Here is a 23,835-nt window from a genome sequence, read left to right on the forward strand (position 1 = left end):
GCCGTCGCCACGTCATGTAGGTTGTTCCATATGAGTCAAGGGGGGATCCTTCTCTACTGCAGGAACTAGAAAAGCCCGGCCGCGCCCTGTGTGGCAACCTGAGGGCAAAGAAAAGAGATTCCTGTATCTGGCCAGTTTCTTCGATTGGCCAGTACAGTCGCCTGAGAGAAAATCTTTCCTCGGTTTCCTCTCGGTTCCTCCATCCCCCCCTCTCAGAGGATTCCACTTGGTATCGCCGGCGCCCCGCCTTCGCACGCCGCCCTCATGTGACGCCGGCGCGCTCCCGCTGGGGGAGCGGAGTCTCGGAGGCGGCGCTGCGGCGGACGGAGGGACGGACGCAGCCTAGGGTGTCCCGGCTTTCGCTCTAGCGCCAGCGCGGAGGACACGATGTCTGGGCTCTCTCGCCCGCTGCTTTTGGCCGTCGGCTGCCTGGCCGCGCTCTGCGCAATCACCGCGGCTGGGAACACCACCCTGGCCCCGAACGTGACCACAGCCTCATCTCCACCGCCCACCACCACGACAGTCCCGGTGTCACCGACGACTCTCCCGCCGCCGCCGGTCACCACTCCAGCACCAGGTGGGCGCCGGCCAACGGGCTTCCTGCGCTCGCCCGCCCGCCAGTCGGGCCTCCCTGCGTGTGGTGCGCGCGGGCCGGGGCGGGCCGCGGGCTGGCAACATGGCCGCCCGTCCGAGTCCGGCTGCGGCCGGTCCGAGGTGGCCGCGCTTGCGGAGTGCCCTGGTTGGAAGCGTTGGTGGCGTTTCGGGGGCGTGGGGTTGCTTGCGACCCCACAGCGTTCCTCGCCGAGGTGTTGTTTAAAAGCGCCTCGTAATCCCCAGCCTCACCTCAGGCTCCGAAGAGGGGACGTGGCTTTCTTCTGCGGTGGCGGCAGTGAGGTTGATTGTGGGGCGAGGCGACCGCCTCCAAAGTTGGCGGTGAGACCCAACTCCCTCTCCCCGAGGTTAGTTGTTTGTGTCCACCCGGGCAACCCAGGTCGTCTTTTCGAAGGGAGGTTTCTCCCGAAGTTGGCGAAAGAAGGAAAGAGACGCTTGGAGACAAAAATACGCGCTGGTGTCTCAGTCCTGGGTCTGAAAATATTAGTCGCTGGGGACTTAATTACATAGATTTTGCAGGATATATCTGAAGTTTGAGCATTTAATTAATCAAAACTGTATACTCGGTGCTGTGTGCAAAGGAGGAAAAGTGCCTATTTGTGTACCCGGTGTTTGGCATATATCTTAGTATTTTAGGTAAACTGGAAGATAGGTGGTGAAACCTAGGAGCTGGATGGAGATAAAATAATTCCACTAGAACCCTGTGTTTAGAGATTGAAGCTGACATTGGAACCCCGATCTCGATTTTTCAGAACCCAATTGGGACCTTTTGTTAAGCTCTGACTCCATTTGGGGACTGGTTGAAACGTACGCTGAGTCTTACAGCGGAAAAGTCAATGTCATGACAACACGCACAACAGAGGGGAAGATAAATTTGAGTTAATAAAGTGAAGACCCTCCCTAGGTATTTAAAACTTGGAGTCCGGTTTGATTGGTTATCCTAGTTTATACTGGGTAAGGAGTAACATATTGACCTAAGAATTGCTGCAGTGTAAGAATTTTTTTCCAGGCCGATCTATTGGAAAATATCTTCTCTAGTTTTTGTGTTTTATAGGGGTTTAAATAAAATATATAATGAAAGATTTTACATCTTGTAATGAGGAAAGTAAATTGCAGGACAATACTGAAGATTCTAACCTCACTATTTTCCAAGATGATAGAGCAGAATTTGTTTTGTGCTCTTTTGATAGTTTCCTCCTAGAGTTTTTTTTTTTTTTTTTGGTAGGGTGTGAGTGTGTTTGAAGAGAGGTTTGGAGATACGTTAATTGCATTTGTGTATTTTGAAATGAGTGCAAAGGAGATGATCAGTCTTTCTGTTAAGTGGTGGTTGGATAAACTGCAGTCTGAAAGGCAGCGTTCATTGTAAATAACACACACTATGCTAACCAAACATTCATCACAAGCCCAAAAGATTTTAAACAACTAGCGGTTTTCAGGTGTATACAAACCTCTGAACTTATTTCTACTTTGTGACTCTCCTCCTACCCCAAAAAAAGTACTGTATTCCAATTTCTGATAAATATTGAAATGCAATTCCTCTTTGCAAGAACTGTTTTAGGCAGGGGGAAAGCAAATGAGAATATTTTTGGAGACACCTAGCTTCTAGGAACGGAGAAGGCAATGGCAAGCCACTCCAGTACTCTTGCCTAGAAAATCGCATGGACAGAGGAGCCTGGTGGGCTGCAGTCCATGGGGTCGCTACTAGTCGGACACGACTGAGCGACTTCACTTTCACTTTTCACTTTCACACATTGGAGAAGGAAATGGCAACCCACTCCAGTGTTTTTGCCTGGAGAATCCCAGGGACGGCGGAGCCTGGTCGGCTGCCGTGTATGGGGTCGCACAGAGTCGGACACGACTGAAGCGACTTAGCAGCAGCAGCTTCTAGGAAAATGTGTAGAGCCCAGTTCTGTAGTCCAGACACTGAATTGTATTTAGCCTTCTTCCCTGTTCTGTCTCAGAGCTGTTTGGCTTAAATTATTGACACAGACCATGCTAACTTAAATTTTGTGAATGTAGCCCCCTCCAGGTGAGTTGTCTCTTATTCTCTAATGGAAAACCCCGGAAAGTGTGGATCATTTGTGAGTTTATGATCTCAAGTTTTCCAGAATAGACATCATCGGAGCTTGGGTTCAACCTATAATAAATCTTTATTACTATTAAAAATTCCATTTCACATCTGATGTTTGGGGGCGGTGATTTCACTGTGTGTAATGTTGGCCTTCTAACAGCCTTTTTTCCAATATTTTTCTTTTTTAAAAATGCCTCAGGAAACTGAGCATCTGAAATTTTTGCTGTGCACAAAGGGGTTGTTTAGATAGGTACCATGAAGTATTGAGCGTTATCACTAGCTTGTGCTTTGTTCCCCCTTTCTCTTGAGTCACCTTCTGGTTTCATAAGTCTTTTATAATGACTGGAAAGAACTTTTTAGTAAACCACTTTTTAGTTTTGTTTTTTTATGTGTCTGGTTTTAAAACACATAAGATCTACCCTCTTAATAGCTTTTTTAAAGAATATGTTTTTATTCTTTATTTTTGACTATACTGGGTCTTCTTCATTGCTCGGTACCAGCTTTTTCTAGTTTTCTCCAGTGGCGGTGACCTCTCTTGGTGGGGTGGTTTCTCTTGTTTCAAAGCACAGACTCTAGGTGTGCCATTCTGATGCAGGGTCTTAGTTGCCCTGAGGCACGTGGGATCTTCCCTGATCAGAGATGGAACCAGTAACCCCAGCATTGCAAAGCGGATTCCAAACCATTGGACCAACAGGGAAGCCCTCTTAATAGATTTTTAAGTGTACTGTACCAAAATAAACTATAAGCATGGATCTCCAGAAGTTTTCATCTTGTTTGAAACTTTGTAGTCATTGAACAGCAAACCTTTTCCCCTCTCCCAGCCCCTGACAACTACCATTTTACTTTCTGCTTCAGACTTTGACTACTTTAGATACTTTATGTAAGTGGAGTCATGCAGTGTTTGTCCTTCTGTGACCAGATAATTTTATTCATCATAATGTCCTCAAGGTTCATCCATGTTTTAGTGTATAACAGGATTTCTTTTTTAAATGGCTGAATAATATTCTATTGTGTAGCACATTTTTATCCATTCATCTATGAATGAGTTATAAAAGTTTTGCCAGTTCTCTGAATAAGTCGCAGTGCTTGCTGTTGTTTAACAAAGATAAGTAGTACAAACTCGAAATGAGGTACCGATGGATTGATTTTATATGTTTTAACTCCCACCCCTAGATATCTGTGGAAGCCGAAACAGTTGTATTTCCTGTTTTGATGGTAATGCTACATGCTTTTGGATAGAATGTAAAGGTAAGCATCTGGGTTTGCTTTAATTTTGAGAATGCTGTATTGTTTTGTTCTAACATTTTAAAAAATTGCTGCAAGGTGTTCTTGAACATTTGGAAATGTAAAACATTTAGGATGGTGGGCACTGTTTGTTTTGCAAATCAAATACTTTTCCTTTAAAATATCAGTTGCTTAATACTCCCCCTAAAATCTTTTGTTGTCTCCCATCCTCCCCCCCTTTAATTTCTTAGACTTGATAATTAAGGTTCAATAGCTTTAAAAGGAAGAGAAATTTTAGACCTTTGTGGTTAGGTTAAGTGTACTAGTACACTAAAATTAGCCACGAATGAAAGTTGTGGGATTTTCCCCTGAAAACTGTTGCCCTAAAAAATGTTTGAACCATATTTATCTTCTGCAAATGTAAGATGGTTGAATTTTTTTCTTATTGGTAATCTCTCAGGTTTCCTTTTTGTGTAAAGAAAAATCCAAAGCTACATGGTATTAAACTTTGTTATTCTTCATTGAAAAATTTAAGAGTTCTGAAAATTGTATCACTATATAAGAAAGTTTAAAAACCTCTTTTAAAAATAAAGAATTAGCCTAAGTTTGAATTGAATTAACTTTTTTGTTGTATAAGGGTCATTTTTCTTTAGGTCATAAAATGGAATTTAAGATTGTGCCCCTCCCCTCTTGTATGACAGGATCAGCAGGTTCTGGAGATTGGATGCCTTACCATTGAATATGTTGGGGAAAACTTTCTACTCTTGATACACATCTTCCCATCCAGGAAAGCAGTTTTAGAAAGTGTAGAAGACTAAAGCAGAGGTTGGAACAGAGCTGCTGCTCTGGGGCACCTCCCATGTTTACTAAGCCTTTATTAGTTTCTAAGCACTTCTCCCTACTGACTCAGCCCTCTTGTGAATTCTAGCAACCTTCGTTGTACCACAGTTCTGAGGTCTGTGTGTTTCTGACTTATCTGTTCAGTATATTCATGTGGATTTTTGAAGGATGTTTGGAGAGATCCTGTGTAGTATGTTTAAAACAATGGGGAAAAGATAATAATGGAGTATTTGTGGACCTCTAGAGAGTTTGTACTTGAGTTCTATTTTTGGGAGGAACTCTGGGGCATAGTAACAAAGAGATAACATAAGTGAGTAATTGATATTCTTTTTTTTTCCCTCCATCCCACACCACCCTCACTCCCCATTACAGGTAAAAGCTACTGTTCAGATAATTCAACAGTTAGTGATTGCAAGGTGGTGAACACCACAGGATTCTGTTCTGGTAAGTGTTCACTTTGGTATCTGAGAAGAGGAGATGAGGAAGATCACTGCCTCAGGAAACCTTATTTCAGTATTTGGTTAGAAGCATTTCCATAATTCTATCTTGTAAGAAATTTGGATCTGAATAGCATATTCATACTTTTGCTTTGAAGCTTCATTTAGTCGTTTGGTTAGTCATTTGTGGAATGCTATAAGTACAGATACCTTTTCCTCTCCTTTATTTTTCTTTAACCTCTTCCCTCTCTATTTGCTGCATTTTACAGGCTTGAACAACATTGTTCTGTCACTTTATTATGGTACTGGTGATTATCACAATCTGCAGCTTAGTTTGTGCTGTGATTAAATGAATCCCTGCTTTATTCATCCGTTTTCTGTATTTTAGTTTGAGAAACTTGATGGTTTAATCTTTCATCTTTGCCCAGGAAATAGTTAAAATTCCTGGATGAAAGCTGGTTTTTCTAACAAGATTATAAATTAATGGGGAAGTCAAATTCCTGATTTGGTATATAGATAATAATTAAATAGAATAAAAGATTTTTCTAGAGTAAATAACCTTTCAAGTGTACCTGTAACTAGTTTCAGTAGTCATTTCCCCTTCCCTTCCCTCACCCCAACTTGAACTTTCTAACTGAAATTTTCCTTAGTATGAGATTAGTTATACCCTACATAGAGTCCATAATATGGTTTAGGTGGTAAATAAATGAACAGTTTTAGTATTTAATGTAATTTTATGATAATATTATTTAGAAATAAGAGTATAAAATTTTAAAGTATGTTAAGGAAAAATTAAATAATTCTATTCATTTGGCCATCAAGGACACAAAACTCCAAATTAAAGTGGTTTAATTGATAGATTAATTTGGCTGTCATGTAAAGAAAATCTGGGCTTGAGTGCAGCTAGCGGGCCAGAGTAGCATCTGCAATCATTAGAGGCCCAAGTTCTTTTTATGTTTTTACTGTGTCATTCCTTAGAAATGGCTTTGCCCTTATTCTCCAAGGTGAGTGCTCATGTTCCAGCCATCAGAATGGTTTTTCTGCCAACAAGAAGAGGAAGGGAAAGTGAGAGACCTGTATCTACCTTACAGATGCTTTCTAGCAGTTACACATGGCTGCCTAGCTGCAGGGGAGACTAAGAAATGTTTTTGCAGGGGAGGGTGTCACTAAAAATTGGTGCTGTTTCTAAAGAAGGGAGGACCAGTATTGGGACAGAGCAACTATCTGTCTCCTCCATAGGTGGTACTAAAATGAAAAAATTGTAAAAATACTCAAATGACTGTAGGTTGGGAAACAGTGTTATAGATTATGATATTTTAGCAGCTTTGATTATGATACTTTAGACAGCTTTGACTTACATGTTTGTTTTTTAAATAGTGCCCACTGCCTCACCAACGCCAACCAATTCTACAGGTAATACAAGATAATTGACTCTTTTCCTCCTCCTTTGAGGGTTTTTTAAACTTTTGTTGATGAGTGACTTTAGTAACTAATACCTAAAAATCATTAGTTTAATTTGTAAAATGAGTAGACATATTTAGTCTTGGACTGCAATAATTACATTACTGTACTTTGTAACAGAGACACATAACTATAGTGTTTCACATTCATTGAGTCTGAAAACTGCGTTTTGTGGAACTCTTAAGGAAGTCCAGAAGCCTAAAGGAAATTAATTCCTGTCATCCATAGGTACACCAAAATGCCTTCAGTCCTTTCAGAACTAACTAAATATATTTATATATATAGATTCCTAATAAATACACTTATTAGGAAATTGGTTGATATGCCCGTGCACATTTGAATTGCCTTCTTACTGCACACATAGTTGTATGCACTTTACCCATCTACTCTTAGTTGAATAGGTCATCTTTCATTCTCTCTGCAGTGAATATCTTACAGGAAAATACTTGCTGTCATCTTTGGTAGGATTGATTCAAACAGCATTCTGGGTCAGAGGATTAAGGCTCTTAATACTGATTGCTTTCCAGAAATCAGAAAGTTTTTAAACCAAACCTTCAACAGCATTCCCCGGTAGCTCAACTGGTAAAGAATCCACCTGCAATGCGGGAGACCTGGGTTCGAGCCCTGGGTTGAGAAGATGCCTGGGGAAGGGAACGGCTACCCACTCCAGTATTCTGACCTGGAAAATTCCATGGACTGTATAGTGCATGGGGTTGCAAAGGAGTCGAACATGACTGAGCGACTTTGACTTCACTTCAGCAGCATTAAATATTATCTCCTTGTATAAATTTTTACCAGTTTAATAGAGTAAATAAAAATATCTACTCCAGGACAAGTACTAGGTTAGAAGATAGGGATATAGGAACAGGAGTAAGATAGTATTTTGTCTCTTGTAGGAGCTATGAAAGGTCAGGAAGCACAGTGTGTTGGGGGATTTGTAGGAAAGTGTGTGTGTTGAGTAATATGTGGTGACAACTTCCTGGAGATGTTGACAGACTGAGTCTTGAAGTTGCCTGGTAAACTAAGAGGGGAACTTCCCGAGCAGAGCAGGGCAGCCCACACATGAGGAGGAGAGGTGAAAGAGTGGAATACAATAAAGCCAAGGAATTGCATTTGGAGTATCCAGCAGCAAGATGAGAACAAGTTAAGCACGACAGTCAGCAGGTCAAGAGCCAGACTGAGAAGTGCCATTGTATGCCTTGCTGGTGTGTTTGAACCATGTAGATCATATGATGAGATTTCCATTATAATAACTTATTCTGTGTAGAGAGGCTTTTGGAAAGAGGCAAGGTTGAACACAGATGGGGTATTCTGTTGTGGTAATTCTAGAGAACTGTTTAAAAAAGAGGGCAACTTCTACAAGTATCTAAAAATTAAACCTCATAGCTCTATCTTCATTGATTATGTAGTGAGCTTCTAGTGCTTCAGAGATTGAAACCAGTGCAAATTAAAAAATAATTTTTTTGCCATGTTCAGAAAGTGAATAGTGAGAAACAAACGGCAAATTTGCGAATTTTTTCTCCTAGTGTTGTCAGACAAAGTTAGTAATAGTATTTTAGTATTGTAAAGGATTTGATAATGTGTTTCATTTATAAAGTGTATTTTTTTGTGGTTTCACAGAAGGTACAAGCAAGGAAAACTTTGAACCAGTTATGAGTCTTAAAATAACCATACTCTCTAATCTAGGAAATCTGTATAAGAATCCGTCCTATCAGAGAGGAGATCAAATATTTCCCTGTGAGATGTTCATAGCTTGGAGAAATGAAAGATGACCTAACTGTCCAACCAAGAGTGGGACTACAGTGCTTACGATGAGAGAGAAAGGAGTACAAATAAGTGTGTGAACATATCATAGTGTTTACTGGTAGTATTGATATTATCTGAAGTCTTTTTTAACATAGTGCTGTAGTTCTGAAAATGTGTTTACATTCAAACTTATTCTTCCCATGAGTGTGCATTTCTTTAGAGACACCAGCAGATAATTATTTGAACTCATGCGCTACAGTAGAGGAGAGCTTACCCTTGGGCTCTTAATATCATTTAGATGAGGTATATTAGGGCCTCAGGGCACCTGTTCTTATAAATAAAATTTTTTTGGAACACAGCCATGTGGATTCATCTGCTTGTTGTCCTTGGCTGCTTGTGTATTACACAGTGCACAAAGTCTAAAATGTTTGTCTGCCTCGTTAAGAAAAGTTTGCCAAACCCCTGAAATGAAGAAGATGAATCTTGCTATCTACTTTAAGAAATACTGAATTGTATTTGTTTCTTACCATGACTTACTAAGTTAATGGTTTTTGTCTTAGAAGCAAGATATTGAGAAAGAACCAATAGTTCCCTCACCTAAATTCTTGCCCACCTGTCTTTTTGCAAACTGTATCCAGGTGTATATATACATTTTTATACTTATATATGTACATAGATGTTAACATATACAACTTTATGATTGCTTAATGTTTTAGAATACACTTCAAAGCTAATGTTCTGAATGTGTAGATATGTTCGGTTCAGTTCAGTCGCTCAGTCGTGTCTGACTCTTTGCGACCCCATGAATCACAGCACGCCAGGCCTCCCTGTCCATCACCAGCTCCTGGAGTTCACTCAAACTCATGTCCATCGAGTCGGTGATGCCATCCAGCCATCTCATTCTCTGTCATCCCCTTCTCCTCCCACCCCCGATCCTTCCCATCATCAGAGTCTTTTCCAGTGAGTCAACTCGTCACATGAGGTGGCCAAAGTATTGGAGTTTCAGCTTTAGCATCAGTCCTTCCAATGAACACCCAGGATTGATCTCCTTTAGAATGGACTGGTTGGATCTCCTTGCAGTCCAGGGGACTCTAACCATTAACTGAGATTTGGCCTTTATTCGGTTAAAAAAAAACAACAACAACTGGAAGCATGTTGAAATGGTAGTTACGTTTTTAAAAGATGCTAGATAATTGAGAAATTTAAGTTTTTAATACATTTCATTTGTATTCCAGCTAAAACCACAACTCTGCCTTCCACTACTACAACTTCCACCACAGCTACTACATCAGGTAATTGTGGTTTTTAAAACTAACAGTGAGATGGGATGTGTGTGCAGTGTTAGCTTTTACTATTTGTTATCACTTTCCAATTTTATTCTTAAATAGTTAGGAACTGAAATTCACCTCTTAGATTTGGAAGACCAAGGTAGTAGGCTGTTAAAGCAATAAGGATAGGTTTGCTGAGAGTCCTCTAATACATTTTAAAACTGTAATCACATTTGGTGTGACATGTTAGAATTAAATGGTAGTGGTTTTCCAAAACCCTTTTAGTACAATCTGTAGGTAAAATCTAATTTCTTGTAACTTAAATACTGATTACTGTTAGAGATTGGTTGTGTGCTGTATTAGACTGTGTCAATTTGAAGATAATATAGCCATCCTTTTAACTTTTAGGTCTAAAAAGCTGAGATAACTACCAAATGTACACCTAATTCATATTTCTTATCATTTCTTATAATTCCTTTATAACTTGTGATAGAATGCATGAAAATAAAGTTTATTAACTAATGTTTTCACATGTTATTAACTAAGTCATATTTAGGTTATGCCACAGGACACTGTAGATACACATAGATTAGGAACCCTTTCCTCCAGCCATATTTATAATACTGAAAATTTTGATTCTGTGAATTTTTTTTGCTTTATTAAGATTATTTTTGTAATTTGAAAACCTGTAATCAAATTTTCATTTACCTTTTATAAATTTAGAAAAATGCAAAGTATGAATTTTAAACACAAATATTAATATTTACTCTAGCAATTAACTAAGATATGTAGTCTGAAGAAGCTGCAAATTTTAAAAGTGCTTAATATGTTCACAGGGCATAATGAGCCAAGAGAATAAATTTTCGTTTTCATATTTGAAATTATATTAGCACCATTGACCACTTGACGTTGTTGGATAGAATGAAGAATGGGATTGGTAAATGGTTGTCTTCATCAATTAGGAAGCTGTTGACACAAGAGGAAATTCAAACACATGACAAAAAAGAGGTTCAGATGAGTCTTGAAGTTATCATAGAGGATCATGAGACTTACTAAGTATCTTACTAAGTATTGTTATTTCTTTTATCTCATTTAACCAGGTACAACTAATACCACTTTAACTCCAACTATACAACCTATGCGGAAGTCTACCTTTGATGCAGCCAGTTTCATTGGAGGAATTGTCCTTGTCTTGGGTGTTCAGGCCGTAATTTTCTTTCTCTATAAATTCTGCAAATCTAAAGAACGAAACTACCACACTCTCTAAAGAGACCCACTAAATTAACAAGGACTGGCGTGTAACTCACTGAAACCAAAATATTCTCTTTCAAGATGTCCCACATGGAAGACGCTATTCTAGGATCTTTAATTTTTCAAAGGATGCATATAGGAGCATCACCCTTGAAGAAAAATCAGTTAAATCATTTTGCTCAACGGGGATATTTAAAATATGCTGCATGAATCCTTGTGGCTGTCTTCTTTTATTTTAAGTGGCTGCTGCTGTGGGATTATGTTCTCTCTTCTTGACATGCCAAATGTAACTGTAAGTGATGGAAAACATTGTCCTGCGCAGACAACCTCATGACTCTTTTGGCAATTTAAATGTAGTCATTTTAAGCCTGAAAGCTGCATTATTTTCATCCTAACTCAGGATGTAGTTTAGTGACCAGAATTGAGAAGAATGTGCCAAATGAGCATCAATCAGGTGGATTTTTGGCTATAATTTCAAAAGTGGAATAAATTTATAAATTTAGTATCCTTAGAGTAAAATTTTGTGCTTGATAACAGTTATTTTTTCTACATTAGAAAAAAGATGCCACACAGGGAATTACATTCCAGATTTAAAGAAATGAGAGGATACAAAGCATGAAAAGTATAGCAGGTTATTGTTCATACTTGTAAAGCACCTTATATCATTGAGAAAATAAAGAACAGTGCCTTAAAAGACAGACTGAAAGGTAGACTGTAACTTAAAAAATGTTGGTGATTTGTTCTTTTACATTAATGAAGGGAAAAGTTGGTCTGAGGATGTAACTGTTGATGTGAGCAGTAGTAAACCTGCTTTTAGATACCATACTATTAGTATTTAATTGAAAACTTACCTACTTTATTTCAAGCCTGAGTAACTTAAATGATGTTCTGCAGAGTCGAAAGCCTTCATCTATTGGACCTCCCACCATTTTTTTTACAGCTGTTAAAAAGTATAAAGATAAAGTTGATTTAATTATGTTTTCCTTTGTACTTCAAAAAAGTATAAAAGGATTTCCACCGAACTTTTTTGAAAAGTAACTTCTGTAAGGCAAGGAAGAAATAAGTTGTTTTAGAATCATTTACTAACTCTAAATGAGACAGTCATTTTAAGTTTTGAGATAGCAAATGTGAGCAGTATAATTTCAGGAAAAATTTAGTTGATCACATGACAAAATTTTTATTGATCATTGTCCTGGATAAACAGATTGAACTTTTTGTTTCTCCTCTCCCAGCATTTCTTCTTAGTTTTGATTCCTGTTGTAGGAAAAGCATGAGTACTTTTATTTTTTAGTTTCCTCATGAAGCACTAGTTTTTTTCAGGTTGAGGGACATTTCTTCCCTGCCTTTGACACATTGGATTAGTTCAGGGGCTTAAATCAGTTTAAAATGAACTTTTGCTTTTCTAGGTCATTAAGATGTTTTAGTTTCTTTAGCCCATAGGGGCCGATTTTAGTACTGGTTTTCAATATTTTATAGTAAAAGACAAGTTGCTTTGGTCCATTTCATAAGCCAGAATTCCTTATATTTAGATAATTAAAGGTTCTTAAAATGAAGATTTACTGTTTCTTTGTTACTTGCTGGTACAGCTAAAGTTTGTTTTACTTGCACATTTGTACATATACCTAATGTTTTCAAGTGCCTTAATTGTTTAAAATCTCTGGCTTCAAAGGTTTTTGGGAAAAGGTAGGCTTACCTCACATTTTTGTGTTTCCTTCGGTAGTGATATTCTAGGTACCTCACAAAAATTTTTATTATGGTGCCATGGCTGTTAGCTTTTAGTGATTGCTTTAAGATACAAAATTCAGTTGAAAATTAACGGAATTTCCATTCTCCCAAAGGGGTAAAAATTAGCTACAATGGTGTAACTGTCATTTACTTAGGTACAGATACTTTGCCACACGTTAATGTTAACGCTATAGCTATTTCTGTGAAAATGTAGCTGATGAAGCCTCTCATCTTCTGTAGTTTTGAATACTGCTCTACCAGAATCATAATATGGAATTAGATTTTACAAGAAGAGCTCTTACAGTGAACTCACAGCCTTTTCTCCTCTTGAGCAGTTTAGTATCTTGAGCCATTAATGATTTGGGTTGTTTTGGTTTTTTTTTAATCCAGAAGGTATATAGAAAAATTTTCAGATTTTTCACCTGATTTGTTCATGCAGATTGTAGTTATATTAAAATCCCGTATCTTACCTTACAGATAATTGTTGCACAGGCAGACACTGCTGTATTTAGAAATTTCTATTTCAGTTCATTAAAAACTGCAAAACCAATCTGTATCATGTACCAAACAGATCTAAAATAAATCTACATGTTTATTGGGTTAATCTGCTCTCTTTTTTAACTAAAGTGTGGGTTTATATTTTGACTATGGAATTTAATGCTAGTGAATTTACCTTAGTCTTGTTGGAACTGGCTTGTCTACTCAGTGTTTCATTGCTCCTCAAGACCAGCAGATAGTAGATAAGGGATGTCTTTATCAGTGGAGAACAGAGCCTTAGAAAGGATAGTTGGAGGGAGGACTTGGTTTGCCTTGCTAGTGACAAAAAAAGTTGATCTTCCTCAAATAGAAATCATCTACTTATGTGCTAGTTTACCAAGTATTTATGAGAATACCATCTGTTGTTAGATATCTGAAAGCTTGTTTGTGACTTTCTGCCTTATTCAGATTGCATGTAAAATTGGGTTTCTGTTCAGTCTGGTATAAATATTTAGTACCAAGCCACATGTTGATGTGTGAAATCTGATTCTGTAGGCCCATGTTTTGGGCAGAATTACATTCTACATGAAATCGCAGAACTTGGACTAAAGAATAAATACTCTTCTATCACCCTTAAAGCCCAGAAGAGTGGATTGAAGACTCCTCAGTTCAGTTCAGTCACTCAGTCGTGTCCGTCTCTCCGCGACCCCATGAATCACAGCACGCCAGGCCTCCCTGTCCATCACCAACTCCCGGAGTTCACTCAAACTCATGTCCACAGAGTCGGTGATGCCATCCAGCCATCTCATTCTCTGTCGTCCCCTTCTCCTCCCGCCCCCAACCTTTCCTAGCATCAGAGTCTTTTCCAGTGAGTCAACTTGTCGCATGAGGTGGCCAAAGTATTGGAGTTTCAGCTTTAGCATCAGTCCTTCCAATGAACACCCAGGATTGATCTCCTTTAGAATGGACTGGTTGGATCTCCTTGCAGTCCAAGGGACTCTCAAGAGTCTTCTCCAACACCACAGTTCAAAAGCATCAATTCTTCGGTGATCATCTTTCTTCACAGTCCAACTCTCACATACATATATGACCACGGGAAAAACCGTAGCCTTGACTAGATGGACCTTTGTTGGCAAAGTAATGTCTCTGATTTCTAATATGCTATCTAGGTTTAATATGCTGTCTAGGTTGGTCATAACTTTCCTTCCAAGGAGTAAGCATCTTTTAATTTCATGGCTGCAGTCAGCATCTGCAGCATCTGATTTTGAAGCCCAGAAAAATAAAGTCTGACACTGTTTCCACTGTTTCCCCATCTATTTCCCATGAAGTGATGGGACCAGATGCCATGATCTTTGTTTTCTGAATGTTGAGCTTCAAGCCAACCTTTTCACTCTCCTCTTTCACTTTCATCAAGAGGCTTTTGAGTTCCTCTTCACTTTCTGCCATAAGGGTAGTGTCATCTGCATATCTGAGGTTATTGATATTGAAGACTCCTAGAACATTGCTAAAGACAAACTTATTTTGATGAGCATGGTGTTCACAGTGGGTGGGGTCTTCTGTTCTTTGTTAATGATTAGAGTCCTGTGTATTTACCCATGTAGTTACTATCCCTGTGCTCTTCTTTAATTTGTGTAGATAACATGGTGCTGCTGGTATTCACCTTCTGCCTGAAGGATGTCTTTTAACCTTCAACATTTCTAGTTTTGTTGGTACAGATACTGGTTATAAGTTCTTAAAGTTTTTGTGTGCTTTCATTTTTGAATCATTTCATTGGATATAGTTATAGATTGACGTTTTTGCTTTTAGCCCTTTAATGATGTTGATCCAGCATCTCACATGCATTGTGTCCTATGAGAAATCTCATCTTTATCTTTTGTTCCTCAGTACGTGTCTTTTTTTCCTCTTGCTTTTACAAGATTTTTGAGCATTTTGATATGTGCTATACTGTAATCTGTCTGGTCAAAGCTATGGTTTTCCAAGTGGTCATGTATGGATGTGAGTGTTGGACCATAAAGCTGAGGGCTGAAGAATTGATGCTTTTGAACTGTGGTGTTGGAGAAGACTCTTCAGAGTCCCTTGGGACTGCAAGGAGATGCAACCAGTCCACCCTAAAGGAAATCAGTCCTGGATATTCATTGGGAGGACTGATGCTGAAGCTGAAACTCCAATACTTTGGCCACCTGATGCGAAAAACTGACTCATTGGAAAAGACCCTGATGCTGGGAAAGGTTGAAGTCAGGAGGAGAAGGGGACAACAGAGGATGAGATGGTTGGATGACATCACCTACTCCATGGACATGAGTTTGAGCAAGCTCCAGGAGTTGGTGATGAACAGGGAAGCCTGGCATGCTTCGGTCCATGGGGTTGCAATGAGTTGGACACGACTGAGCTGAACTGAACTGACGCTGTTTTGTTTCTTGTCGTTGAGGTTTGTTGAGTGTCTTGGATTTGTGGTTTTTCATCAGGTTTGGAAAACTTTGAGCTATTATTTTTTCAGATACCTTTTTCCGTCCTTCTCCATTCTCTGTGTAGGGGACTTCAGTTCCACAGAGGCTGCTAGAAGGTGACTTAAAATTTACCCATGCACTGTTTTGGTTTTTAAAAAATCTTTTTCTACTTCGTATTAGATTATTACTATCTTTAAATTCACTAATACTTTCTTCTACTATGTTTAATCTATTGTTAATCTTACCTGGTGTCTTTTCACTTCAGATGTCTTCATTTTTAAAAGTTCAGTTTGGGTGTTTTTCATATTTCCACATATTCCAGCTTTACATTTTGAACATGTAACAATTTTTAACATCTGGGTCAGTTTCTATTGATTTTTTTCTCACTATAGGTCATAACTTTCCTGTTTCTTTGTATGCTTGGTAGTTTCTTATTGCATGCCAGATGTAAATTTTAACTTGTTGGGTGCTGGTTATTTTTGTTCTGTGACAGTTATATTTCTTGACAGCAGTTGGCTCCATTCAGATCTTGCTTTTTAAGCTTTGTTAAGAGAGCAGAACATTTGTTCTAGGATTAATTGTTCCCCAGTTCTGCACTGGCTAATTATCTACCCAGTGCTCCCTGGATTAAGAGTCTTTCTGGTCTGGGTTAGTGGGAACAGCCTCTATTCCTCGCCTTATGTGCGTTCCAAGTACTATTTCCTCTAAACTTTTCCCCAGCCTTGGATAGTTTCCTCGTGTACATGTCCTGACCAGTACATTGTTGAATACTTGAGGGGTACCTTCTGCAGGTCTCTGGAGTTCTCCTTTGTGTAGCTCTCTCCTCCCTGGTCCTCTGCCCTGGAACTCTATCTGCTTTCATCTCCCTTAACTCAGCTCCATCTCCTCAACTCAGGGAAGTCCACTGACTTCTTGCCTATGTGTTGCCTTCCTGCATCATGGCTTAGAAATTCTGGGTTTAAATAAGCTGGGTTGGTGGTTTCCTTTTTTTTCAAGGATCACTGTCCTTTAGCTGAAGTCTAGTGTATTGAAAACCACTATTTAATGTGTTTTGCCTAGTTTTTCATTTGTTTCAGGGTATATCCAGTCTCATCCTGGCCAGAAGTAAAAGTTCAAGATAGGACTTTTTTTAAAGTCTTCATTTTTAATTATTTAAGTAACATACATATTCTTTTTTATTTCTTCTAAACTTATTACAGGTAAAGTCTGCTTTGATCATCCCAGCCCCTTCCCCATCTTTGTCCTTCTCCACTTTCCAGAGATAATTACTGGAACTGGTTTGGTGGTAAACTCTCCCCCTCAGCATTTATATACACACAACTAAATATACCCTTAGAAAATACATGATGTTGATTTTTATTTTAGTACTGTCCTGCAACTTTTTTTCACTCACTAGCTATGCCAAATTCTTAAATTCTCTGTTGGTATATGTAGTATGACTATTGTAAGTATCTACCTACTGAACAATTAGGTTGTTTCTAATTTGTAGATTTTACTGTTTTCTAAAGAATATCTTGGTACCTGCCACCTTGCTTATATGTGTGAATGTTTCTCTAGAGCAAACAGAAGTGGACACCTGCGCCCAGGGTTTCCACCTTGAAAATTTTAACACTGAGCTTGCCTTCCATTTCCTACCAGCAGATATCAGAATGTTTTCTTTGTCCTTCCACTTACTGTTGCCACTTGTTATTTCATCACTACCCTTGTGCATCACTACCTTCCTGAGCTTATATCCACACTTCATTGGAGAAGGTGTGGCCAAGGCTGAATGGCAGAGGAGTTCACTGAAGCTGTGAAGGGTGGGGCAGGGCGGGAAGGGAGCCAGGAAACTCCAGCAGGAAACTGCATGCACCACTGGAGTTCGCCACTGCAAAAGCTGCAGGTGCCTGCCTAGGTGAGGAGCCCAGAACCCAAGAGAAACCCTTCTTCCTCCAGCACCCTCTGCTGACAAAGCTGAACATCCTGCCTGGTGGTAAAGAAGACATGTTTGCAGGGTCCAGATTCATTACTTGATAGAAGACAAAAGTGAATTTGGACCTTAGAAACTTAAGTCCTAAGTGGTATGTTACCTGGTCATGCTGATGTTTTAGTTTTGATATCAGTCATCAACCTTTTTTTTTTTAATGTCGTTTCAGAAATTGCATGTACATGTATGTGTGCATTTAGATATTTAATATATAATTTTATGTCTAAGTATGTTTCTTTGGTCTCCTGTTCCATTTATCTATCGGTATTTATTCCTTTACCCAAGATAAATTTTCCTGTCTCAACAAAAATACTTGGATTAGGACTTTACAAAAATCTGAAGAGAGTTTTGCTGTTTGTAGGAAGAATAAAAAGACTTGAGAGAATGGTGTTCTTAAGTGAAACAAATAGAAGTAAGTGCTTTGAAATTTACTTAGATTAGTCTCTGACCTGGTTTTTCACTTGTTAATAAATACAGCCTGGCCAGCAATGCCCTCTCTCTCGGCTCTCTCACCAAATCAGTAACTCCAGAACCCATATTAAGACGCTGCTGGTCGACCAGAGGCAAGGCCTAGGAGGTAGAAATGCAAATCAACTTAAAATTTAGGGTCAAATCTTACTTGGGACATTCAACATATAATCATTTCAGTCCTTCCATACTATCTTCACATATGGTAAATTTTAGATAAAAGGCTTAATGGAATTTAGAATCATTTTTATTCATTCAAATGCTCATAGAAATAAAACTTGGAAAAAGGCTATATGATTAACAGGTCTAAATGGGGTTCTGGATGGAGCCGTTTAAACTTGAAAAGCTGAAAGTTGAACAGTATCTGCCACATTGGGTAGGAAGACATGGTCAGTTCTTTTCTTGTGTTTAATAGGTACCTGCAAAATAATTATAAAATAGGTATTAGAGCCTTTTAAAAAGATGATGAATAATTATTATAGCATCATTATAAGTCACCATTACTAATTGAGACCAAGATCATTGGTTCAGTCTGGGTTAGACCATTTAGTGTGCCTTGTCATACATATTTTGCCTCTTGTTTATAAAGGGAACTAGTCAGGGATGAATCCATTAATGGAAAGCCATGTCCAGCTAAGGAAGGAAAGATACCTCATATTTGGAGAAATCAATAAATTCCTTAATGTTTTATCATTTATGTTAGTGCAGTGCTACTTCATCAGTGGTGGTCTTAATATTTCAGCCCTCTATAAATTCCTCCCAGTCTGTATTTATCTGACTTGTCTCATAGACCTTGTTTAATAAATCAGACCTTAGATAGATTTGAAGAGGTGCCAGATGATTCTGTGGCTTTCCTGGACCTCAGGCTTTTTGCCTGTGGTCTCTACTATACACAAGCCAATGGGCCCATAAGACACTTCCTTATTTATTACAGTTTATTTAATAGAGTAATGTGAAGAAAGCTGATTGCCAAAGAATTGATGCTTTTGAACTGTGGTGCTGGAGAAGACTCTTGAGAGTCCCTTGGACTGCAAGGAGATCCAACCAGTCCATTCTAAAGGAGATCAATCCTGGGTGTTCATTGGAAGGACTGATGCTAAAGCTGAAGTTCCAATACTTTGGCCACCTCATGCGACTAGTAGACTCACTGGAAAAGAGTCTGATGCTAGGAGGGATTGGGGGTGGGAGGAGACGGGGACGACAGAGGATGAGATGGCTGGATGGCATCACCGGCTTGATGGACATGAGTCTGAGTGAACTCTGGGAGTTGGTGATGGACAGGGAGGCCTGGCGTGCTGTGGTTCATGGGGTTGCAGAGTCGGACACAACTGAGCGACTGAACTGAACGCAACTGTAGCCAACAATTGGTCTTATACCATAACCCTTCTAAATCTGAAACCTAGTGCTTCTCCGCTAATGTACTTAGTTCCTTAGCAGCTTTCTCAACCATAAGAGTTGTGATCAGCAACCTGCCCAATAAGGAACGTTTGCTTTGGGGATTGAAATGGGGATAAGAGTAAAGCTTAAAAGCCATTGTGGTCCCATACAGGTCAACAACCAATTCCTTTTGGAAAGGGATTTTGCAGAAGCAAATAGACATGTAGTAGAATGTCACCTTTTGGTGAAAGACAACTGCACAGAGATTGGTGCGTCAAGCAAAAGGTAGGCATTGATAATGTAGCCCTACTTGGTCAAGGTTCTCAGTTGGGTGTGTTCCTGACCTGCTTCTTCCCTCTCTGTGTGTCTCCCTTTAACTGTATGTCTGGAAATACTGCAGCAAACTTTTGGTCCAATAACTAGACCATTGGCTTCAAAAGAGGCCTTAGGATGGCATATTTTCTGATAGAATGATTATATTTTTTTCTCCACTTTTCTCAAGAGGAGAGGAATTCTTAAGTGTGTTGATTAGATATATACGTCTCTGGAGGGGATTCTGAAAAACAATGGAGCAGAGTGTAATACAAGGTGGTGAAAGAGGATTCAAATGGTGTCTTACAAAAACTAAGAGGTGAAACAGTTAAAAATTCTTCAAACGTGCTATACTTCAACCTAATCTGCATTCCAAGCATTTCTCACATGTTTTAAGGCTGACTTCTGAAATTATTTCTGCTCTGCCAGGGAACGCAAAGGCTGTGGCACTGCTAGTTAATTACTGTAGATGACTGAAAAAAAAAATTGAGAGAACATGTCCAGGTGTTGTACTGACTTTCACACCCATTTACTGAATTGTAATTGAGTAAGTGCTTTTGGGCCTGTTTCAACATTAGAATTTTATTATTGAGTGATGCCATCAAGATGGCAGAATAGGAAACCCTAGACCCTCCTTCCTGCAGGAACACGTTGATTCAGCAATAATTCATGGACAAATTCCCTTAGTGAGAAACCCAGAATATTATTTTCTAAGGCCGAACCATTAAGATAAGCTCTTGATACACAATTTTTTAACGTAAGTTTGAAGTGACCCTAAATCCATGATTTCATATTTTCATTTTTCATTGTTTCATATAATCAAATTTATCATTACTTACAGTCTTTGGCCTTTGAATCCTTGTTATTTTGCTGCCCATGAGTTGAGTCTTTAAAAGGTGCTGCTGGGTGTATCTGGATGATGTGGAAGCAGAACTTAGGGAGTAGTGAGCTTGGGATATAAGGCCTGTAATGTGAAAAATGTTAAATTATATCTCTGGTTGCAATGTACAGGTCTAGGTTTAATTCATAAAATTTTAGAGCTTAAAATGGGTATCTGATTTAGCTTCATCAGTTTTGAGTGAAGATGTCAAAACATGGATAGTGTCTTTTGCCTGAGCGTCTATGACCAAGTGAAAAAGATGATGGGTTCCTTGGACCTGTGGGTAGAAGTAGACAGACTGAGATATTCACATTAACAGGACTTGGTAATTAGTTGGGTATGCAGGGTAAGGAAGAATAGCTTTCAGATTTCTGGCTCGAGCAACTGATCAGATGTTAATTTTATGGTGGATTTTATGCTGATGGCACATACGTGCTCAACAAGTCATTGTTCCTTGCAGGATCAGGATACTTGGCTGGGAAATATGAATGTATAGAGGAAGTAAGCAAAGATTAGCTCAAGGCCCCGGAGACGATAGAAGCCCATGGGATGCTGATCACAGTGATTGTCCCAGGGAGGAAAAGGAACACCTTTTCCATTTTAACAGGAAGGAAGGAGAAGCAGCTGAGTTTAGGTTTAGGTAGGCTGGGGACAAGAAGTAGAGGGAGTTCCCATCTAATAGGGGAGGAGGAGGACAGTGTCTGCAGAGACCATGAAGATTTAAAATAGTTGCTGTATTATAACAACTTTTTAAAAGTATAACCTATGAAAATACTGAATCATTATGTTGTATATCTGAAGCTAATATGATACTGTAAATCAATAATACTTCAATTAAGAATAAATAAGATAAACTAGTTGCTGTGAAGAGGAGGAGAGAGTGAGCTGACCTTCCTCTCAGCTCCAGGAGAACATATGAGCTGGGCCTAAGCCCACCAGGCATCTCAGTCTCTGGCTTCAGTGATCTGTTCAAAATTGGTCACATGACCTGAGTCAGCCCAGTCCCCTCTCCATTCCCCACTCCTGCCATGTGAGCTCAAACAGAGGATGGAAGCTACAGAGGTGACAGACATCTTGCTTCCCAAGGGGCGCTACTTCCTGTCTGCTCCCAGCATGCTCAGGGTCCAGAGATGCAGAGAGAAATCAGTCCTCAAGAAACAAATCTTGATCAAGCCTGCATGAATCAGTGGAACAGAATAGAGAGCCCAGAAATAGACTCATGCATCCATCATCAGTTAATCTTTGACAACGGAGGCAAGAATATACAATGGAGAAAAGAGAATCTTTCCAGCAAGTGGTGGTGGGAGAGCTGGACAACTACATGTAAATCAGTGAAGTTATTAGAACATTCCCTCACACCATACACAAAAATAAAATGGCTTAAAGACTTAAATATAAGACATGACACCATAAAACTCCCAGAAGAGGACATAGTCAAACATTCTCTGAAATTGTAGCAATGTTTTCTTATGTCAGTCTTCCAAGGCAATAGAAATAAAAATAAACCATAGAACCTAATCAAACTTTAAGTTTTTGCACAGCAAAAGAAACCATAAAACAGACAACCTACAAACTGAGTATTTGCAAATGATATGATTGACAAGGAAGGGCTTAATTTCCAAAATATACAAACAGCTCATACACTCAACCCAATAAAAAAATGGGCAGAAGACCTAAATAGACATTTCTTCAAAGAAGACACAGATGACCAACAAATTTGCTAATTATTAGAGAAATACAATTGGAGAAGGCAATGGCAAGCCACTCCGGTACTCTTGCCTAGAAAATCCCATGGATGGAGGAGCCTGGTAGGCTGCAGTCTGTGGGGTCACTACGACTGAGCGACTTTACTTTCACCTTTCACTTTCACACATTGGAGAAGGAAATGGCAACCCACTCCAGTGTTCTTGCCTGGAGAATCCCAGGGAAGGGGGAGCCTGGTGGGCTTCCGTCTATGGGGTCACACAGAGTCGGACATGACTGAAGTGACTTAGCAGCAGCAGCAGAGAAATACAAATCAAAATTACACTGAGGTATTATACTAGTCAGAATGACCACCATCAAAAAGTCTACAAATAATAAATGCTAGAGAGGTTATGGAGAAAAGGGAACCCTCCTACACTATTGATGGGAATGTAAATTGGTACAGACACTGCAGGAAACAGTATGGAGGATCCTTGAAAAGCTAGAAATAGTTGCCATATGATCCAACAATTCCACTCTTGGGCATATACACAGAGAAAACTATAATTTGAAAAGATAGCATAGCAGCAGTATTTACAACAGCCAAGACATGAAGGCAATCTTAAGCGCTCATCAACAGATGAGTGGATAAAGAAGATGCGGTGTATATGTATATACATACAATGAAAGACTACTCAGTTATTAATAAGATTCTTGCATCTTCCCGTACATAGAGAAACACTAAAATCATTAACTGGCTGTTTTGTGATTAGCAGTAATCTTACAATGTTCAACTACATGATTTTTTTTCAGCAAAAACTCTAGTAAGCTCCCCAAATAAAACTTAATCACAACTTGTAGGTTGTGCATTTCCTCCTCAACAGACAACATGTAGAAAGTCCTGAGCAAACCCCTCCCATCACAGCAGATGGGGGCTGAGACCTGCGAGTAAGTTCTACCTCTGCTTCCTGAAAAAAGAGGCTTCTCTCTCATTCCTGCTGCATTCCTATCCTGGTAATTAGGGTTCTCCCCACGTGCCTCCTGCCTGACTCTGGTCCTCCTTTGTAAATGCGCAGGTCTTAGAGGACACAGATGGCAGTTTGATTGGACATGTTTGGCTAGGCCGGAGGCATATGGAGGCAGAGGGGAAAGGGAGAAACAGAAAACCCCAGGGAGTCTGTAGAGGATAGTGGAAGGTACAGAATCACTCAGGGTGACTGGTCAAAATAGGGCCCTTGGGTGCTCTTGACACTCTTACTCTTTGGATCTGGGCTTGGGTGGGGGACGCCAGTCCCACTGTTAGGGCCCAGGCCACAGGCATGGGCAAGGAGGGGGTGCCCTTGTGTTTTACCAACTGGTCCAGCCTTTTTCCTAGAAAACCTAAACTATCTTGACCTTTGGCAGTGATCTTTCTGCATATGACAGTGTTTCCTCACATCACTCACACACTGTTAAGTGGCCAAAAGAAAACACAAAGGAGGACACACATGTGTGAAAGTATAATGACAAACATTTGCACGATGACCTAGAGTCACTATACTCTGTGGCAGACACACACTGTTTCATAGAGTCCTCAGGATTCATCTTTGA

The 23,835-nt window shown here is 39.5% G+C and overlaps 2 protein-coding genes across 2 annotated transcripts in view; one reads left to right on the top strand and one right to left on the bottom strand.

Moving 5' to 3' along the window:
* Positions 1-280: 280 nt before the first annotated feature.
* CD164 (CD164 molecule) lies at positions 281-13,239 on the top strand. The gene is made up of 6 exons (XM_055432994.2): positions 281-577; positions 3,857-3,931; positions 5,120-5,191; positions 6,562-6,597; positions 9,627-9,683; positions 10,760-13,239. The coding sequence occupies exons 1-6, from the start codon at positions 388-390 to the stop codon at positions 10,924-10,926; spliced, it is 597 nt and encodes a 198-aa protein (XP_055288969.2). The 5' UTR covers positions 281-387; the 3' UTR covers positions 10,927-13,239.
* A 5,017-nt stretch (positions 13,240-18,256) lies between these two features.
* LOC129561121 (uncharacterized) overlaps positions 18,257-23,835 on the bottom strand; it is a 183,306-nt gene continuing 177,727 nt past the window's right edge. Inside the window, 2 exon segments of the mRNA XM_055433524.2 lie at positions 18,257-18,412; positions 20,522-20,646. Coding sequence (XP_055289499.2) covers positions 18,257-18,412; positions 20,522-20,646 — 281 coding nt within the window.

The sequence above is a fragment of the Moschus berezovskii genome, chromosome 10 (genome assembly GCF_049115385.1).
Source record: "Moschus berezovskii isolate FMDL1 chromosome 10, NW_MosBer_1.0, whole genome shotgun sequence".
Taxonomy (NCBI): Eukaryota; Metazoa; Chordata; class Mammalia; order Artiodactyla; family Moschidae; genus Moschus; species Moschus berezovskii.